The sequence below is a fragment of the Amborella trichopoda genome, chromosome 12 (assembly GCF_054954075.1).
Source record: "Amborella trichopoda isolate Santa Cruz 75 chromosome 12, AtrichopodaSantaCruz75HAP2 v2.0, whole genome shotgun sequence".
Classification (NCBI taxonomy): Eukaryota; Viridiplantae; Streptophyta; class Magnoliopsida; order Amborellales; family Amborellaceae; genus Amborella; species Amborella trichopoda.
This window is the reverse complement of record NC_142347.1, coordinates 38,347,198-38,363,292: the sequence shown is the minus strand read 5'-3', so window position 1 is coordinate 38,363,292 and position 16,095 is coordinate 38,347,198. Positions and strand designations below refer to the sequence as shown.

The 16,095-nt window shown below is 35.5% G+C and overlaps 1 protein-coding gene across 2 annotated transcripts; it reads left to right on the top strand.

Annotated features, from left to right (window-relative positions):
• The first annotated feature begins 778 nt into the window (after positions 1-778).
• LOC18446873 (putative leucine-rich repeat receptor-like serine/threonine-protein kinase At2g24130) lies at positions 779-6,459 on the top strand. 2 transcript variants are annotated; one of them, XM_088854442.1, is made up of 3 exons: positions 792-2,603; positions 3,726-4,368; positions 5,949-6,459. In XM_088854442.1, the coding sequence occupies exons 1-3, from the start codon at positions 1,581-1,583 to the stop codon at positions 6,368-6,370; spliced, it is 2,088 nt and encodes a 695-aa protein (XP_088710568.1). In that variant the 5' UTR covers positions 792-1,580; the 3' UTR covers positions 6,371-6,459. The 2 variants fall into 2 exon arrangements, with proteins under 2 accessions (XP_006857039.2, XP_088710568.1); XM_006856977.4 differs by having other exon boundaries at positions 779-4,368.
• Positions 6,460-16,095: the final 9,636 nt, after the last annotated feature.

The window sequence follows — 16,095 nt, the reverse complement described above, 5'->3', positions numbered from 1 at the left end:
TTAAAGAATCAATCATATTAGTGATTGAATTATGGTCCTATCATTTATGTATATGTAATTAAATAATAATTTGACCTTCAAACAGGAATTCAAGTCTCTAGTACTCTTATTTTGATTCTTTATTCCTCAGTAACTATTTTGTTAATACGTGAACGTCCCAACGGGGGGACTGTGTTGGGTGGCTCACATGTTAAATTGGTTCTCTCGATAACAAATATCACTATGTGTATGCCATCCAACATGCCAAATTATGGTTGCTTCCTGAGATAAGAAATTACTTATTTGTGTCTGTTTTGGAGTCGTATGCGAAAATGTTGGTGACATGGGGAATCAAGAGGGGTCAAGTCATAATCAAAATTATGCAACTTCAAAGGCGAGGCTCTTGAATCTTCTTTCCATAACTCACCTCCATTTTTAAACATTTTTGAGAATCCCATCAATAAATTTCTAGAAGTATCCTTTCTAAATAAGGTTTAATTCCTAACAAAAGGTTTTTCAAACTTATGGCCATGCTGGAAGAACCCTATGTCTGCGTGCCAGTGTTGTCTTTGTTGTGTTAAAGTACCATGGTCAAGTGGCTTGGAGCTCTTCATTTGAACCATTAGATATTGTTTTAATCCACACATGCTTATCCCTTGTACTGTTTTGGTCATATTCTCTCTTGTTATAGCTAGAAGGCTATATTTACTGTAGTTTTGAACCATTTCTTCCTCGACATGGTATTCAGACTGGGATGTGACAAATCACAAGCAATTATAGCAGATTGGGCAAAACGGTAAAAGTGAGAGAATTACCTGTGGAGTTCATTTAAATGGTTGGTTTCATTTTGAACTCATTTGAATAAACAATTCCTTCTTAAGAAGGTGGGTTTTCTTCCAAATAAATAAGATTAAGAAACTTTTGCAGTGTGAACAAACCCAATCGGTTCCCCCTGTATAGATTACTATTTAATTACTTTTTGCACGTATCTAAGATATGGTTAGAGAGGTTCATATTGTTCTTTGAGTTTTATACTAGTGGTTTCAGAAGATCAACTGGTAAGCACCTTTCGATATCATTCTTTGTTTATGTTTATCTTATCTTTGTAGTTTCTATTTAAAATGGGTGCACAAAGATCGTATGTGTTTAGTGGTAGAAGAAAGAAAGAAAAAAGTATGCGTTTATGACTCTAAACCTTCACCTGGCTAACTTTGGGAGCATCTTTAACTGGCTGAGATATGCAGATTAAATTGAGTTATTAGGTTGAGGAAAGTTTTTCTTTATAACTAGATATATGTAATTATTCAGGACATACGAATACACATTTAAAATTTGGTTTGTCCATTTGTAATATTTTGTATGCTAGAAATGTAAATTGTAGTGATGTTATGTATCGAAGGAATTTCTAAACCTTTAATTTTAGATGAAGGATTTTGGATTATTGTGAGAGATTCTAAACACAGAAGAGTACTTTGAACAATTTAAAAATGGTCTTGTTAATTTTTCCATTATAAAGAAGTTTTTGACCACATTGAGTGGAAAGATACATGCCACCCCTAATGCAAACAATCTGGCCCTGAAGGAACACTATCTGAACAACAATGGCTCCAAAGGCATTTCATAACTCTTCTTGTCTGAATGTCAATCATTCCCACCTCCAAAATGCTTTGAATCTCTCTCTCTCTCTCTCACCAAATCCCCTAAATATACAATCTATCTATATATCTTCTCTCTCTCTCTCTCTCTCTCTCTCCCCTTTCTCTCTCTCTCTCTCCATCTATCTATCTATCACTCTTCACCACTACCACCACTATCACCTCAATAATGAAGTCAAATTGGTCCTCCCCTTTGCACTTCACAGGATATTGCAGATGGGTTTCTCTATAACTCGCCTCCTATATCTCCTCTTCTTCTACCCCTGCCTACTAGCTCTATCTACCCATAACATCCACACAGATCATGAAGCGTTACTCGCATTTAAGCGAGGCATTTTAGACAACAGTTATGGCATTCTCTCCAATTGGGACAGGCACCATCCTGTGTGCAATTGGACTGGTGTTTCTTGTAAACACCACAGGGTTACCATGCTCAACCTCAAAAGAAGCAATCTTAGTGGAACAATCTCTCCCTCTCTCTCTAACCTCTCTCGACTCACGACCCTTGACATCTCAGAAAACCACCTCAATGGACGTATTCCATCTGAACTTGGCCTTCTCTCTAAGCTCTCGATGCTCGACCTCCATGGAAACCAGCTTGTAGGTCATATTCCGGCTACCCTTAGTCAATTATCAGGCCTCGTGTTTTTGAACCTCGGTGGAAACCTGCTTGTGGGTCAGTTCCCAATGACCTTACTCCAAAATTGCAGCACCCTGTTTGTCTTGGACCTTTCTGAAAACAAATTTTCTGGTGAGATTCCACCTGAAATTGGGAACTGGTTGCCTAATATTGAAGACCTCTTCCTATATTCTAATCAATTTAGTGGAAATATACCGTCTTCTCTTGGAAATTGCTCAAATTTGAGCTCTTTGGATCTCGAATATAATCACCTTAATGGAGAGTTGCCTTTCGAGATTGTGCAGAGGTTGCCGAAAATGGAATACCTTCATCTCGCTCATAACAACCTGGTGAGTCACGATAACAACACGAATTTAAGGCCTTTCTTTGTTTCTCTCTCTAATTGTTCAGGTCTATTGGAGCTTGAACTCCAAGGAAATATTCTTGGAGGTGAGATTCCAGATGATATAGGCCAGCTCCTTCCAATCAGTCTCTTGCAGCTGCAATTGCAAGAGAATCGAATCCATGGAAGAATCCCACCAAATATAGCTAACCTCTATAACCTGACCCTGCTAAATTTATCTGCTAACTTCCTAAATGGAACTATTCCACAAGAGATTAGCTTGCTATCTAATCTACAGAGGCTTGTGTTGTCAAAAAACTTGTTAGAAGGAAATATTCCAGCTAGTTTAGGAAATTTGGATCGATTGGGAGAACTAGATTTGGCTGAAAACAAGCTTTCAGGTGAAATTCCAGCTTCTCTCTCAAAGCTATCTCAGTTGAGGCGTCTCTTTCTCCAGTGGAATTCTTTCTCTGGAAGAATTCCCCCCAGCTTAGGCAGGTGCATCAGGCTTGAGCTAGTAGACCTCTCTCATAACATGCTCACTGGACCCATCCCATTTGAATTTGTGGCAGGATTGCACAATCTGTTCTTTTACTTCAATCTCTCTCATAATTTCTTAAATGGTTCGATCCCTTTAGAGCTTAGTAAGCTTGACAAGGTTATTGCGCTTTCTCTCTCGTCAAATAACTTCTCAGGCTCCATTCCTTCACAAATTGGGAGCTGTGTAGGGGCTGAGTCAATCAATCTCTCTCATAATTCACTTCAAGGGCCTATTCCTGAGGCATTAGGGGGCCTTTGGAATGTCCGAATTCTCGATCTCTCCTTTAACCATCTTTGCGGTGAGATACCTGAATCCTTAGAGAGATGCACAGCTCTATCCCTGTTAAACCTATCATTCAATGAGCTTAGTGGACCTGTACCCAGTTCTGGTCCCTTCACCTACTTCTCCAATTCTTCATTTTCTGGCAATCCCAATCTTTGTGGGTCATTTTCTGGCATGTCACCTTGCCAGAATAAAAAAAAGCACAAATCACACCACATTAAGGCCTTCTTTCTAGTGATTGCCATTGTTTCTTCAACTCTATTTCTTCTCACTGTAACCAGCGTGTGTCTCTCCATGGCCTTAAAGACAGTGGGTCCCACCACAACCGAGCATTCTACACCAATTGATATAAAATCAAAGTACCCAAGAATCAGCTACCGAGAGCTCGAAGAAGCTACAAATGGATTCGACAATGAACGACTGATTGGGTCAGGAGGCTTTGGCCAGGTCTACAAAGGAGTGATGAAAGATGGAACAGAGGCTGCCATAAAAGTTTTGAATTTGCAGGGAGGGAATTCAACCAAGAGTTTCTTGAGAGAGTGTGAAGTTTTGAAGAAGATAAGGCATCGAAATCTAATGAGGATCATAACAGCTTGTAGCTTGCCTGATTTCAAGGCCTTGGTGCTTCCCTTCATGGCAAATGGAAGCTTAGAGAGCTATCTATATGGGCCTAACGGTGGGCTTGGCCTTGGACAAGTTATTAGCATTTGTAGTGATATGGCTGAAGGGGTGGCTTACTTGCATCATCATGCACCAGTTAGAGTTATACACTGTGATTTGAAGCCTAGTAATGTTCTATTGAATGAAGAGATGATGGCTATGGTTTCGGATTTCGGGATTGCAAGGTTGGTGATGAGGGTGGCGGGGGATGGAAGCGTTGCAGGTGGCGAGGCGGCGGTGGAAAACACTGCAGATGTGTTTTGCGGGTCCATCGGATATATTGCTCCAGGTAGCATTTGTTCTCTCTCTACTGATCTTTCTCCTAATCTCTTAAGATCTATCTTCTTCTCTTACTTGTCTGTCTTTGATTTGATTACTTATATTACCAAATATTTCTCTCTCTCTCTTACATTGCACCGGACAATTCTCTCTCTCTCTCTCTCACCATATTGCACCAGACAGCTCTTTCTCTCTCTCCATATGGCAGAGAGAGCTCTCTCTCTCTCCATATTGCAGGAGACAGCTCTCTCTCTCTCCATATTGCAGAGAGAGCTCACTCTTCCTCTCTCTGACGACTAATTCAACTTTAAATATGTGGGTCCATTGATGCACTAGTCCAGTTTCTCTCTCTCACACACATTAATGCTGGTCCAGGCTCTCTCTTTCTCTCTCTCTCTTCTCCATTGATGGCATTGGTTCAGGTACTCTCTCCCTCTCTTTCACTCAATCTCTCTCCATTGATGACATTGACTCTTCCTCCTCACCCCCTCCCACTAGTTGCCTAGTGAATGTGCTCTGTGGGTCCATGGCTCTGTCAAAGTGGTGAAGCTTGTTTCCAAATTTGTAGAGATTTAGGAATGCCTATAGCTTTCACATAGCATTTTAGGTTTTGCAATGCTTGCCTGGTCACAGACCACCCAAAGTAGTAATAACAATTGTTTCATGTGGGCTGGACCGCATTTATACAATATGCGGAACCTCCATCTTAAAAATGGGTGCAAATAGGTGGCCCATCTAAAAACAGATGAAACTAATGGTCCAAATGTTTTTTTAATAGAATTATTATTTTTAGTTTTCAAAATTTATTAATTTTCTCCTATTCATGATCTCAATGTCAAAGATGATATATTTTCTAAAAATCAGGATCAAATTCTATTTCAAAAATAAATTTATTAAGGGGCCCGTATTTCTACATGTGCGGGCTTGGCCGCATGCTAACCGCGTCCAAGTAGTAATACTCACTGGCCATGTTTATAACACTAAAAAAAAGGGGATTTCTAGCTCAGAAAGTTCCTCAAATTAAAATCTCTCTCAAGATTGATCTAGACTGTCCATTTTTTATGGGGGTCATATCTGGGGAATTTTGAGCTAAAACATATTTTTTATGAAACTGATCTTCAGATGCAAGAAAAATATTTGAGAATATTTTGGGTCGCATAACAAATTACTCATAAGTTCTAGAAGCAATCATTAAAAATAAATAAAAATAATAAAGAGAGCTATTTTCTTAAGCTTAAATAACAGAACAAAAGAAAATTTACGAAGTCTCCTCGTTTCGTTAGGTAAGAGGTGGGATTGGAACCTTTGATGTTCTGCTGCTGTTGCTGCAGTTGTTGGCATTCTAACCATCAATGTTGGAACCCAAACTCTGAGACCCCCATAACCCTAAATCATTGGCAATGAAATAGAAACCTCCTTATCAACTTCTTACTGCTCCTCCAAAAGAAACCAATGTAGACCCTGGTTATGAAATGAAAAGCTACCATGCTGTCTAGAGCTAAAAAAACAAGAAGAATATGTTCCACCCCATCCATGCAAAATTCGAATCGCGTTTCATTATTTGACAGCAACGAAATTCAATTTTTGCAGAGTATGGGTTCGGGAGGAGTCCCTCTGTGAAGGGAGACGTGTATAGCTTCGGGACCATGGTGTTACAGATAGTAACAGGGAAGAGACCAACAGATGAAATGTTTGCTGGAGGATCAAGTTTACAAAGATGGGTGAGAAACCATTATCCAAGACACATCGACAAAGTGCTCAATAGCAGGTTAGCCTGTGCTACCATGGATCAAAGCCCAGAGGTGAAGAAGATGTGGGACTGTGCTATACTAGAGATTGTGGAACTTGGTCTGCTGTGCACACAGGAAACACCCTCTACTCGACCTAGCATGCTCGACGTAGCCGACGACCTTGATCGACTCAAGGGTTATCTAGCTGGTGATACAACTGCAACTTTTGCGTCTTCGTTAGGTATATCATCTTCCACCATAACTGGTGATGATGATGATTAGGATTGTGTTTTGAACTGTCTTGTTTGAAGCTGCATGGGGGCATGTTTGTACTGTGTATTTGTCAGGGTTAACGATGTATTGATTTCTTCTATGGTTGGAATTTTTTATTTTTTTTTGAAAATTAACTATTAATTTCATTAGATAAAAGCGTAAAATTCCATAAATACAACAACGAACGAGAGAAATATATTGAAGAATACAAGCAGTAGTCCTACTTTTTTGGATTGATCCATCTTGACTTTCAAATACAACATAAACCGTATGGTTGGGAAGTTTGGTGACAAGTTTCTTGGAAATTCATTTTACTTTATTTTATCATGACAAGCTCTAATGACAATAGTAACTCCAATGATATGAGTAATGAACTTATGAGACCTTTTCACGTCCATGTGTGTAGGACTCCAAATTATCACCATTAAATTTAACACATATTTTAAAAAGTCAAGTTCCACACTCATGTGATAACTTTTTTAGAGATCTGTGTCAAATTTAATGGTGATCTTTTAAGATCCTATTTATAGGTGTGGGAGGATCTCATAGGATCATTACTCTAATGATTTATTAAAGTTTCCCATTATCATCATGATAAGAGCCTTTCTCAATAGTAAAACCTTTATATAAGATTGCAACCTTAAAATGTGGAATTAGGGTGCACCTCAAAAATCCATCATAAAAGGTTACTTTGATGTCGGACAACCCTCTAATTAATCATCTCGACATCGAGATATATGAATATTTGAAGTCTTAAAAATAGTGTATTTTGTAATACATTATCTGGACACTCTATTTTCAAGATTTCTAAGTGTTTATAAGTCTACTTGATTTGAACCATATTTGAAGTTTAAGATTTTATAAATAGAGATGAAAATAAATTCTTAAGCCATCCTATGAGTTTTTGACATCATAATAAAATTTAGAGGTACGCTTTAATTTGATTGTTTAAGATGGCAACCTTATACAAACCACACCGTTCTGTATAATATGAAATAAAACATGGCAACTTAAGTATGACAAGGAAAATGTAACTCACTTCTAAATAGCTATTAATAAGGAAAATACAAAGAAGGATAATGGATATGCAAGTTAAAGCTAACATGATGGATGCTAAATTAGGAACGGCCATGATCGGAAAATAGGTATACATCCACAAATGAATTATTAGTTCTTATAGGAATCGGGCTTAGGTTGGAGCGGTTAGCAGACGTTTCGCAGTGCTACATCTCAAGTTCGATTAGTGCTAACAAAAAAGAGTATTAGTTCTTATAATGTTTTTACTCGAGAGACGTGTGCATAGCACTAATTTACTGAGAAAACATGTGCATTGCACTATCTTACGGAAGGTTTGAAAAAGCGGATAGGTGATCCAGATCGGTCACACTTGGGTTGGATCGGTATATCGGAACGTAGAATCAGCTGAATCGTTAATTTTTGTTCCAATTTTTTTTTTTCAGAAAATCACTATCTAAGAAATTGGGAGTTGCTTACCTTTTTTTTTTTTTTTTTTTAAGAAATTAGGATTTGTTGATTGTGTATTTTAATTACTTTGTAAAAATAGGTAAATACTGAGACGTTGTTTTTATATATGGATGTTTGTATAATTATTAATAGTATAATCCGTATAGCAATAATTATTTATTAAGTAACGTAGCAATTTAATATATTAAATTATGTGATGTTTTAATGCACTTATAACAATTAAAATTTCAATATAGCAATAATAATTTTAACATAATTATATAAATAAGTTAACAATTTTTACATAATTATACTCATTCAACATAATAATATTAATGTAACTTTAATATGATCATATTCACATACTTAAAATTTCATAGTAGATGATTAACTATGAAATTAATTATATGGAGTTCTTTAGTAAAAGGCCAACTTTTTAATGTATAATCTAATTTTTGTAAATTAATTATATGAATTTTTTTTTTATAATTAAAACTAACCTGTGTGTAGTTTTACTTTTTATGAATTATAAAAATAAAATAAATAATATTAATTTTTTTTATAAAAAAACTAACTTTTATTTTATACACTATTTCATTGACCTTGTTTAAGCAAGAGAGAATCTCTAATGGGAATGTTAAAGCACAAGTGAGATGGAGATATTAATGGAGTTGCAAAAGGAAGAGGGAGACAAGGAACCACGTGCAAAGGAGAGAGAGTTAACGGACCTCGTGCAAAAGAAGAGAGAGACTTAATGGACCTCGTGCAAAGGTGAATGGGACAAGTGGCGACATAGCATGCGTGAAATTTACAAAGAAGGTTGATCAGCATGTTTTTTTTTTCAAAATTGTTTCTATGTCAATTTGAATTTTGATTATGATTTTTTTTATTTTTATTTTTTTAAATTTTTTCATTAGTAGGGCAGTGCCTTAAAGTTTGAGAAAGTGCCCTATTAAAGAAAAAACTAAAAAAATAATAATTTGAAGTTTGTATTAATCGAGGGGTAATCTTGCATAAATAAAAAAAGGCCGATTGACCGATGTTCTTTATAATTTCTGCCTATATGTGGAGTATTTTGTATTTTAATTAAAATTTTAAGAGTCGGTGCATAAATCACTCTAAAAAAATTGATTAGGTAAGGAAAGGCATGATCATAGCTCAACCAGGGTCCACATTATTTAAAATGGTTGAGGGAAATAAGATGGGTCTAATGGAGGGCGAAAAGTTATACTTATTTACGTAGCAAGAAAGTAAGTAATAAAACAAAAGATTTATCGTTTGATAAATAGAAGAAATAGATGTCACGATTATCTGCCTTTGATTCAAGGAGATCACAAGTACATTTATATGTGAGTTGAGCAATCAAGGTGCGTCATTTACCAATATTAAAGTCTAAAAAAAAAATAAAATAAATTCTCACACTTTTTAATAAATATTTTGAGTTATATGATTTCTGATTGCTAAAAGCGATTGTGGTTGTTGATAAGGCAACAATATTTACAATCTTGACATCCAGTTGACTGCACCACCACCACCTTGAAAATGTACCCAGTGGTAGACATTCTAATGTCTCGGCACCTTGTATAATCTGCATCTACATAATCTACAACTTCCTATGATGAGTTTCCAAAAAACAAATATACATTTCGTGTCCCCTTCAAATACTGAAGGATCCACTTAACTGCTTGTTAATGTTCCAACCTGAATTAGACATAAATCTGGAAACAATTCCCACTGCATGGGCAATATCAGGTCTAGTACAAACTATCGCATACATTAAACTACCCACTGCAAAAATATATAGAACATTCTTCATCTTACTTTTATTTACCTCATTTATTGGAGAGTCATTTTTAGACAACTTAAAATGTGCAGCTCATGGTGTAAAAATAGGTTTACAGTCAATCATATTAAAGTGCTAAAGAATTTTAGAAATATATTTAGATTGACTTAACCAAAGTTTACCTTGCTATCTGTTTTTATTCAAATCATTACTAGCAACTAACATATCATTAACATAAAACAATGAAACAATAAAAGAATCATATGTTGAACCCTTAATGTGCACACAATGATAAAATTCGCATATAGAATAGCCTTCATCCAACATAAAAGTGTCAAATTTCTTATATATTTGTCTAGATGCTTGCTTCAAAACATACAACCCCTTTTCAACTTGCAAACCAAGTTAGAATTGGTTTTGTCTTCAAAACGTTCAGGTTGACACATATAAATTTCCTTTTCAATATCACCATGCAAGAAGGCAATTTTAATATCAAGTTGTTCTAGCTTCAAGCTTAAGTTAGCAACCAAAGGTAAAACAACTCTAATAGAGTTATGTTTCATAACATGAGCAAAAATTTCATTAAAATCAACACTTGCCTATGACTTTTCACCACAAGTCTGGCCTTATATCGCATAAGACTATTGGCTTCTCACTTAATTGCATATACTCTCCTATTCTTCAATGTTTTTTTCCTATGTGAAAGTTCCACCAACTCCTCTTTACTATTTTTATTCAAAACATCAATTTCTTCTTCCATTACGTTATGCAACTTTTCATCATTAGGGCAATAATATAGCCTCCTTAAAAGACTCAGGTTCACCACTATCACAAGGCGTAACATAAGGAAGGAGAGTACCTTTATGTGGTTTTATGAGGACGTATAGATCTTCTCAATTCTGACACAGGTATAACCGGTAGGCCTTCTTTATCTTCAATCAATCCAGTGTCTTCCTTATAACTAATATCGTCCTGAACACTACTTTGAGTTTGAGTCTCTTGCACTTGTTAAGGTGAAACAATGGGATTTCGGACTTGCATATCCAAACAAATCTTTCTTGTTTTGGCTCTTCTCGCTTATTTTAAGAAAACATCATATTCTCATTAAAAAGAACATCTATACACCTTACAATCTTCTTAACAATAGGATCTCGAATCCTATAACCTCTATCATCTAGGACTAACTATGGACCTGAACCCGACTCGGGACCTTGTTTGGTATACCCGAATCGGGTCCGGGTATGGGTCCAAACCATGGACCTGTGGGTAGGGCCCGTGTCCTTTTGTAATGGACCCGAAGTTGTACATGTTGGGCAGGGGTCCCAATGGACCCGCCATGGTAGCGTTATTAATAAGATATTATTTTAAGTATATATTTAATATATTAAGTAAATAGTGATTCATTATTAAGTATTAATTACAATCTTATTAAATATTTTAACACATAATTAACTAATTAAAATATAACCTAACTATAATTAACTTATAAACTAAAATATAACCCTAACCCATTGTTTTAAATTATTTTACCCAACCCAAACCTAAATCTTAAATCCCCAAATCGCCATTACAGATTACACCGTCTGCAACTTCCTCTCTCACTTTTTGAGCTCTATGCTTCTTTCGGTCTCTTCCTCTCTATTCGACTTTGAGCTCTCTCCCTCTCTCTGTACGAAGTGTTGAAGTCTTGTCATTATCAGGTAAGTTCGCCGCATCTCTGATTCTCTCTGAGGTCTCTGCGCTCTCTCCCTCTTTTAGCCCAGCAGCCTTGAAACCCTAGCTACCAGCCCAATAGCTCACCACTCTCTCAATCTCTCTGCTATTGCTGAATTAAAGAAGGAAGAAGGTAAGATTTTAACATTGAACACCCCCATCAAAATTTTAACATTTCTCACCCACGTTTCAACAATTTTTGTTGACATTAAGGGGTTTCCTTTCATTTTTAACCGTCTATTAGATTTGTATAAATGACTTGTAGATCAAAATTCCAAATCAAAAAACTCAGGAGGACAAATTTTGGCTATTTTTTCCTTGTATTCATGTCATATCCACCTTTTTTAAAATTCTTTTCATGTTTTTTAATAATATTTTGCATTATCATAGGCATTTACTTTCCGTTTATCTACATGGAAGATTTTTTTATACATTCTCCAAATCGAAGAAATCTAAATATTCATATTTTTATGTTGGTTGATCCACCATTCTTCGAATTTCTCTCTTGATTTTCAACCATTTCATTTTTAGCTTTCAATCTGCCATGAGGCCGTTGTGAAATTTTCTCTGATCTAATCCAAGAATCTAATAAATTTTAAATGACAATTTTTGGGTTTTTTATTTTTTTTCTGCCCCAATCGACCTTTATGCCCATTTTTTCTTGATTTTAATAGGTCCAGGGTTGGGTACGGGTCCGGGTACGGGTCCGGGTCCGGGTCGGGTCCAGGTCCAGGTCCAATTCCCGGGTCCAAAATGTTCTCTCGGGTACGGGTATGGTCCAAAATGTTCTCTCGGGTACGGGTATGCTCATTGTGGACTTGTTGGGTACGAGTCTGGGTCCGGGTACGTATGGTACTATTTCGGGTTCAGGTCTAATAGGTCTCAACCAATACCCGACCCATTGCTAGCCCTACTATCATCACCATCGTACCAAAGAAAAATACATCTTCTGACTTGGCATCTAGCTCAGCTTTACTTTTACTTAGGCACTTGAACATAAGCTTCATACCTAAATGTTCTCAAGTATCCGTATAACACACTCTTACATCTACAAAGAATTTCGGGTATTCCACCATCCAAGGGTGCACTAGGCAATCTATTGATCAAATATACAGCTGTATTAGCAGCTTTAGCTCAAAATTGCTTGCCAAGACCTAATTGTAAAAACATGTTTTTTGTTCTTTCAATGATAGTCTTATTCATCCTCTCAGTGACACCATTTTGTTATGGTGTTCTAGGAACAATTATTACTTTGTGAAAGTCATTCTCTCTACAAAAAACATCAAAATCATTCGAGCAATATTCACAACCATTATCACTTTGTAAGCATTTAATAAATCTCTTCGTTTCTTTTTTCAACCTTAACTTTGAACACTATGAAAACTTTAAGAACTTGATCCTTAGATGCTAAATAATACAACCAACATTTTCTAGAATAATCATCTAAAAATGTGACAGAAGAAGAAGCTTCACCAATAGATTTAACATTAACATGGCCATAAACATCAGAATCTATTAATTCTAATGTTTTACCTTTTTTATAAGATTTATTTATTTTTAAACTAACTCTATTGTACTTAGCTATGGTACAATGATCACAAAATTTAAAAAATGAATGCTTAGAAATAGGAATAAGATTTTAACTTTGTAATACCTTCATATCATGTTGTCCTCTTGCTTACTGGTTGTAAAAACGATCCTCTCTGTAGCATCATTCCTTTTAACCGTGTCATGAAGAATATAGAGACTTCCATCCTTTTGACCTTTTAACATTGTCATGAAACCTCTTGAAATATTCTATGACCCATTTTCAAAAGTCACTATAAAACTAGACTCATCTAATTATCCGGTTAAAATGAGATTTTTCTTCATGTCACAAACATACTTCATATTTCTCAATGTGTTCTTCTTTCCATTTGATTATTTGACAACAATATTACCAGTACCCAAAATTTTGTAAGCTCGATCATCACCAAGATAGACAAAACTGTCATCCACATCTATGCATGATGAAAATCTGATCTTTTTGGGCAAACATGAAATAAAGCACCAGAGTCTAAGACCCAAGTATCGTCAGTAGAAAATGTTGTGCGTACAATACTAAAAGTGACATGTTCTTCACTATCAGATATAATACTTGCTTCGACATGGTCACCATTGCTCTTGGCTTTTTGCTTATTCTCCAAAGCATAATAATATTTCTTTATATGACTAGGTTTTTTGCAGTACTAGTAAGTAACCTTCTCGCCCTATGACTTGGACCACCCTCTGCCATGTGATTTACCCCTATTAAATCCAAAAGATTGATATCTGTGTTGTGTTCTTTCTGCTGTTAATGCCTGATTTGATTCAACAAGCATTTATGTAGATACCTTTTTAGTTTCTTCATTCAACAATAAACTTGTTACCCTATTGTATTTGTCACACTAGGAACTATGGTATCCCAACTAACAATTAAATAAGCCAACAAAAGCAAATATAAACCTTATTCATCCAAATTGATTTTTAGAGACCTCAATTGTACAAAAATAGAATTAAGTTCACTCACATGCACTCTAATCATTGCATCTTGTTTCACTTTCAATTTTTTTTTCATCGCATGTATTTTATTTACACCATAGGATTGTTCAAAAGATTGCTCTAAGGATTGTCAAAGCTCTGCAGATGTCTTACATTGACAAATATCAAATAAATTTAAAGGTGAAATACAAGGTCAAATGGCTGTCAAACATTCCCAAACTTCCATTCCAACAGGCCTGATCCCTTTTCCTCGAAGTGGCTGATCCAATTCTTTCCCAACAAGATAATCTTCCATTGTCATCTTTCATAATGGCTAATAATTTTGATTTAATTTTTCAAATTGCATTGCCTTTTCCATTTTAGAAAAAATATAGCAAATAAGCACAATAAGAAAACTCATTTCTTTACAAACACAATAAAGCACAAATCCTAAGCTCTGATAGGAGTTGTTGACAAGGCAATAATATCTTGCAACCTTGACATCTAACTGACTACATCACCACCAATCGTGAAAATATACCCAGTGGTAGATATTGTAGTGTCTCAGCACCATGCAAAATATGCATCTAGATGACCAACAACTTCAAATGATGTGTTTCCAAAAAACACATACACATTTTGTGTCCCCTTCAAATATCGAAGGATCTACTTAACTGCTTGTCAATATTTCTAATCTAGATTAAACATAAATTTGAAAATAACTCCTCCTGTATGGGCAATATCAGGTCTAGTACAAACCATCACATACATCAAACTACCTACTGCATAACATTCTTCATCTTGATTTTGTCTATCTCATTCATGGTAGAGTCACTTTTAGATAGCTTAAAATGTCCAACTAATAGTATAGAAATAAGTTTACAGTCAATCATATTGAAGCGCTCAAGAACTTTAGAAATATATTCAGATTGACTTAACCAAAATTTACCTTGATTTCTATCTCTATGGATGTGCATGTCGAATATCTTATTAGCTGGTCCAAGATCCTTGGTGGCAAAATGCTTGGAGATATTAAGCTTTAAATGCTTGATTTTATTCAAATAGCGCTAGCAATAAGCACATCATCAACACAAAAAATAAAATAATACAATAATCATATGTTGAACCTTTAAAGTACATACAACTATCACATTCGCATCTAGAATAGCTTTCATTCAGCATAAAACTATCAAATTTCTTATATCATTGCCTAGATGCTTGGTTCAAACCATATAACCCCTATTTCAACTTGCGAACTAAGTTAGAGTTAGTTTCGTCCTTAAAACCTTCGAGTTGACACATAAAATTCTTTTTCAAGATCACACATGTAAGCTTCGTTAGTTTATGTTTTCTTTCTTGACTTTTCTTCATTATTTTTAAGCTATTGGATTGAATCTGATCCAAGAATTGTGATGTCTTGTAAGCTCCCAAGTATAAAGGGCTTGAGAGCGAGAAAAAGAAGAAAAGAAGAAGAGAAGAGAGCTCACATAGGGTTCTATTGAGCCCTGTTCTGCCCTACCTTATAAAGAGAGAAAGTGGGAATTTTGGGTCATCCACTTGGGTTTTTGAAACTATGCTGCTGGGTTTGTTTTAGAGAGAGTGCACATTTGTAGTGTGTTTGGAGCCTATTTTCGGCCCTGATTTTAGGGAGATGAAACTTAAATTAGGGCTTTGGACCTCATTTTCTCTTGTAATCTCCATCTAATCAATAAGTAAAGCCTCACATCATTCTCTTGTGAATGTAGGTCACAATTTGTGACTGAACCACGTTAAATCCTTATGTTTTGTGATGTGCATGCTCATGTATTTTTATTCCATAATATTGTTTTGATGCTATATTGTTTCCATTGTTGGTTTATGAAAATGAAATACACCCGTATTGTACTTTCACCACCTTGGATCACAACAAATTTATACCAAAAGTAAATGATTAAATAATATAGAAAAAAGTTTACATATATTGATGAGGCCCTAAACAATCAAATTAAGGCGCACCACAAAAATTCACTAGAAGAGGTTGTTTTGATGCCAAAAAAATCCTCAAATCGATCATCTCGACCCCAAGATGTAGGCACATGAGGAAAAATAGATTTCATTGGAAATAGTGCATCTTGTAATGTATTTCGTGGACCGTCAATTTTCAAGTATTCAGAGATCGGCTCGATCTACACTATTTTCAAAGCTTTAAATTTTATGATTAGAGATGAAAATAAATTTTCAGGCCATCATAAAGACTTCCAATACTAAAACAAGAGCTTTTGACACTATATGAAGG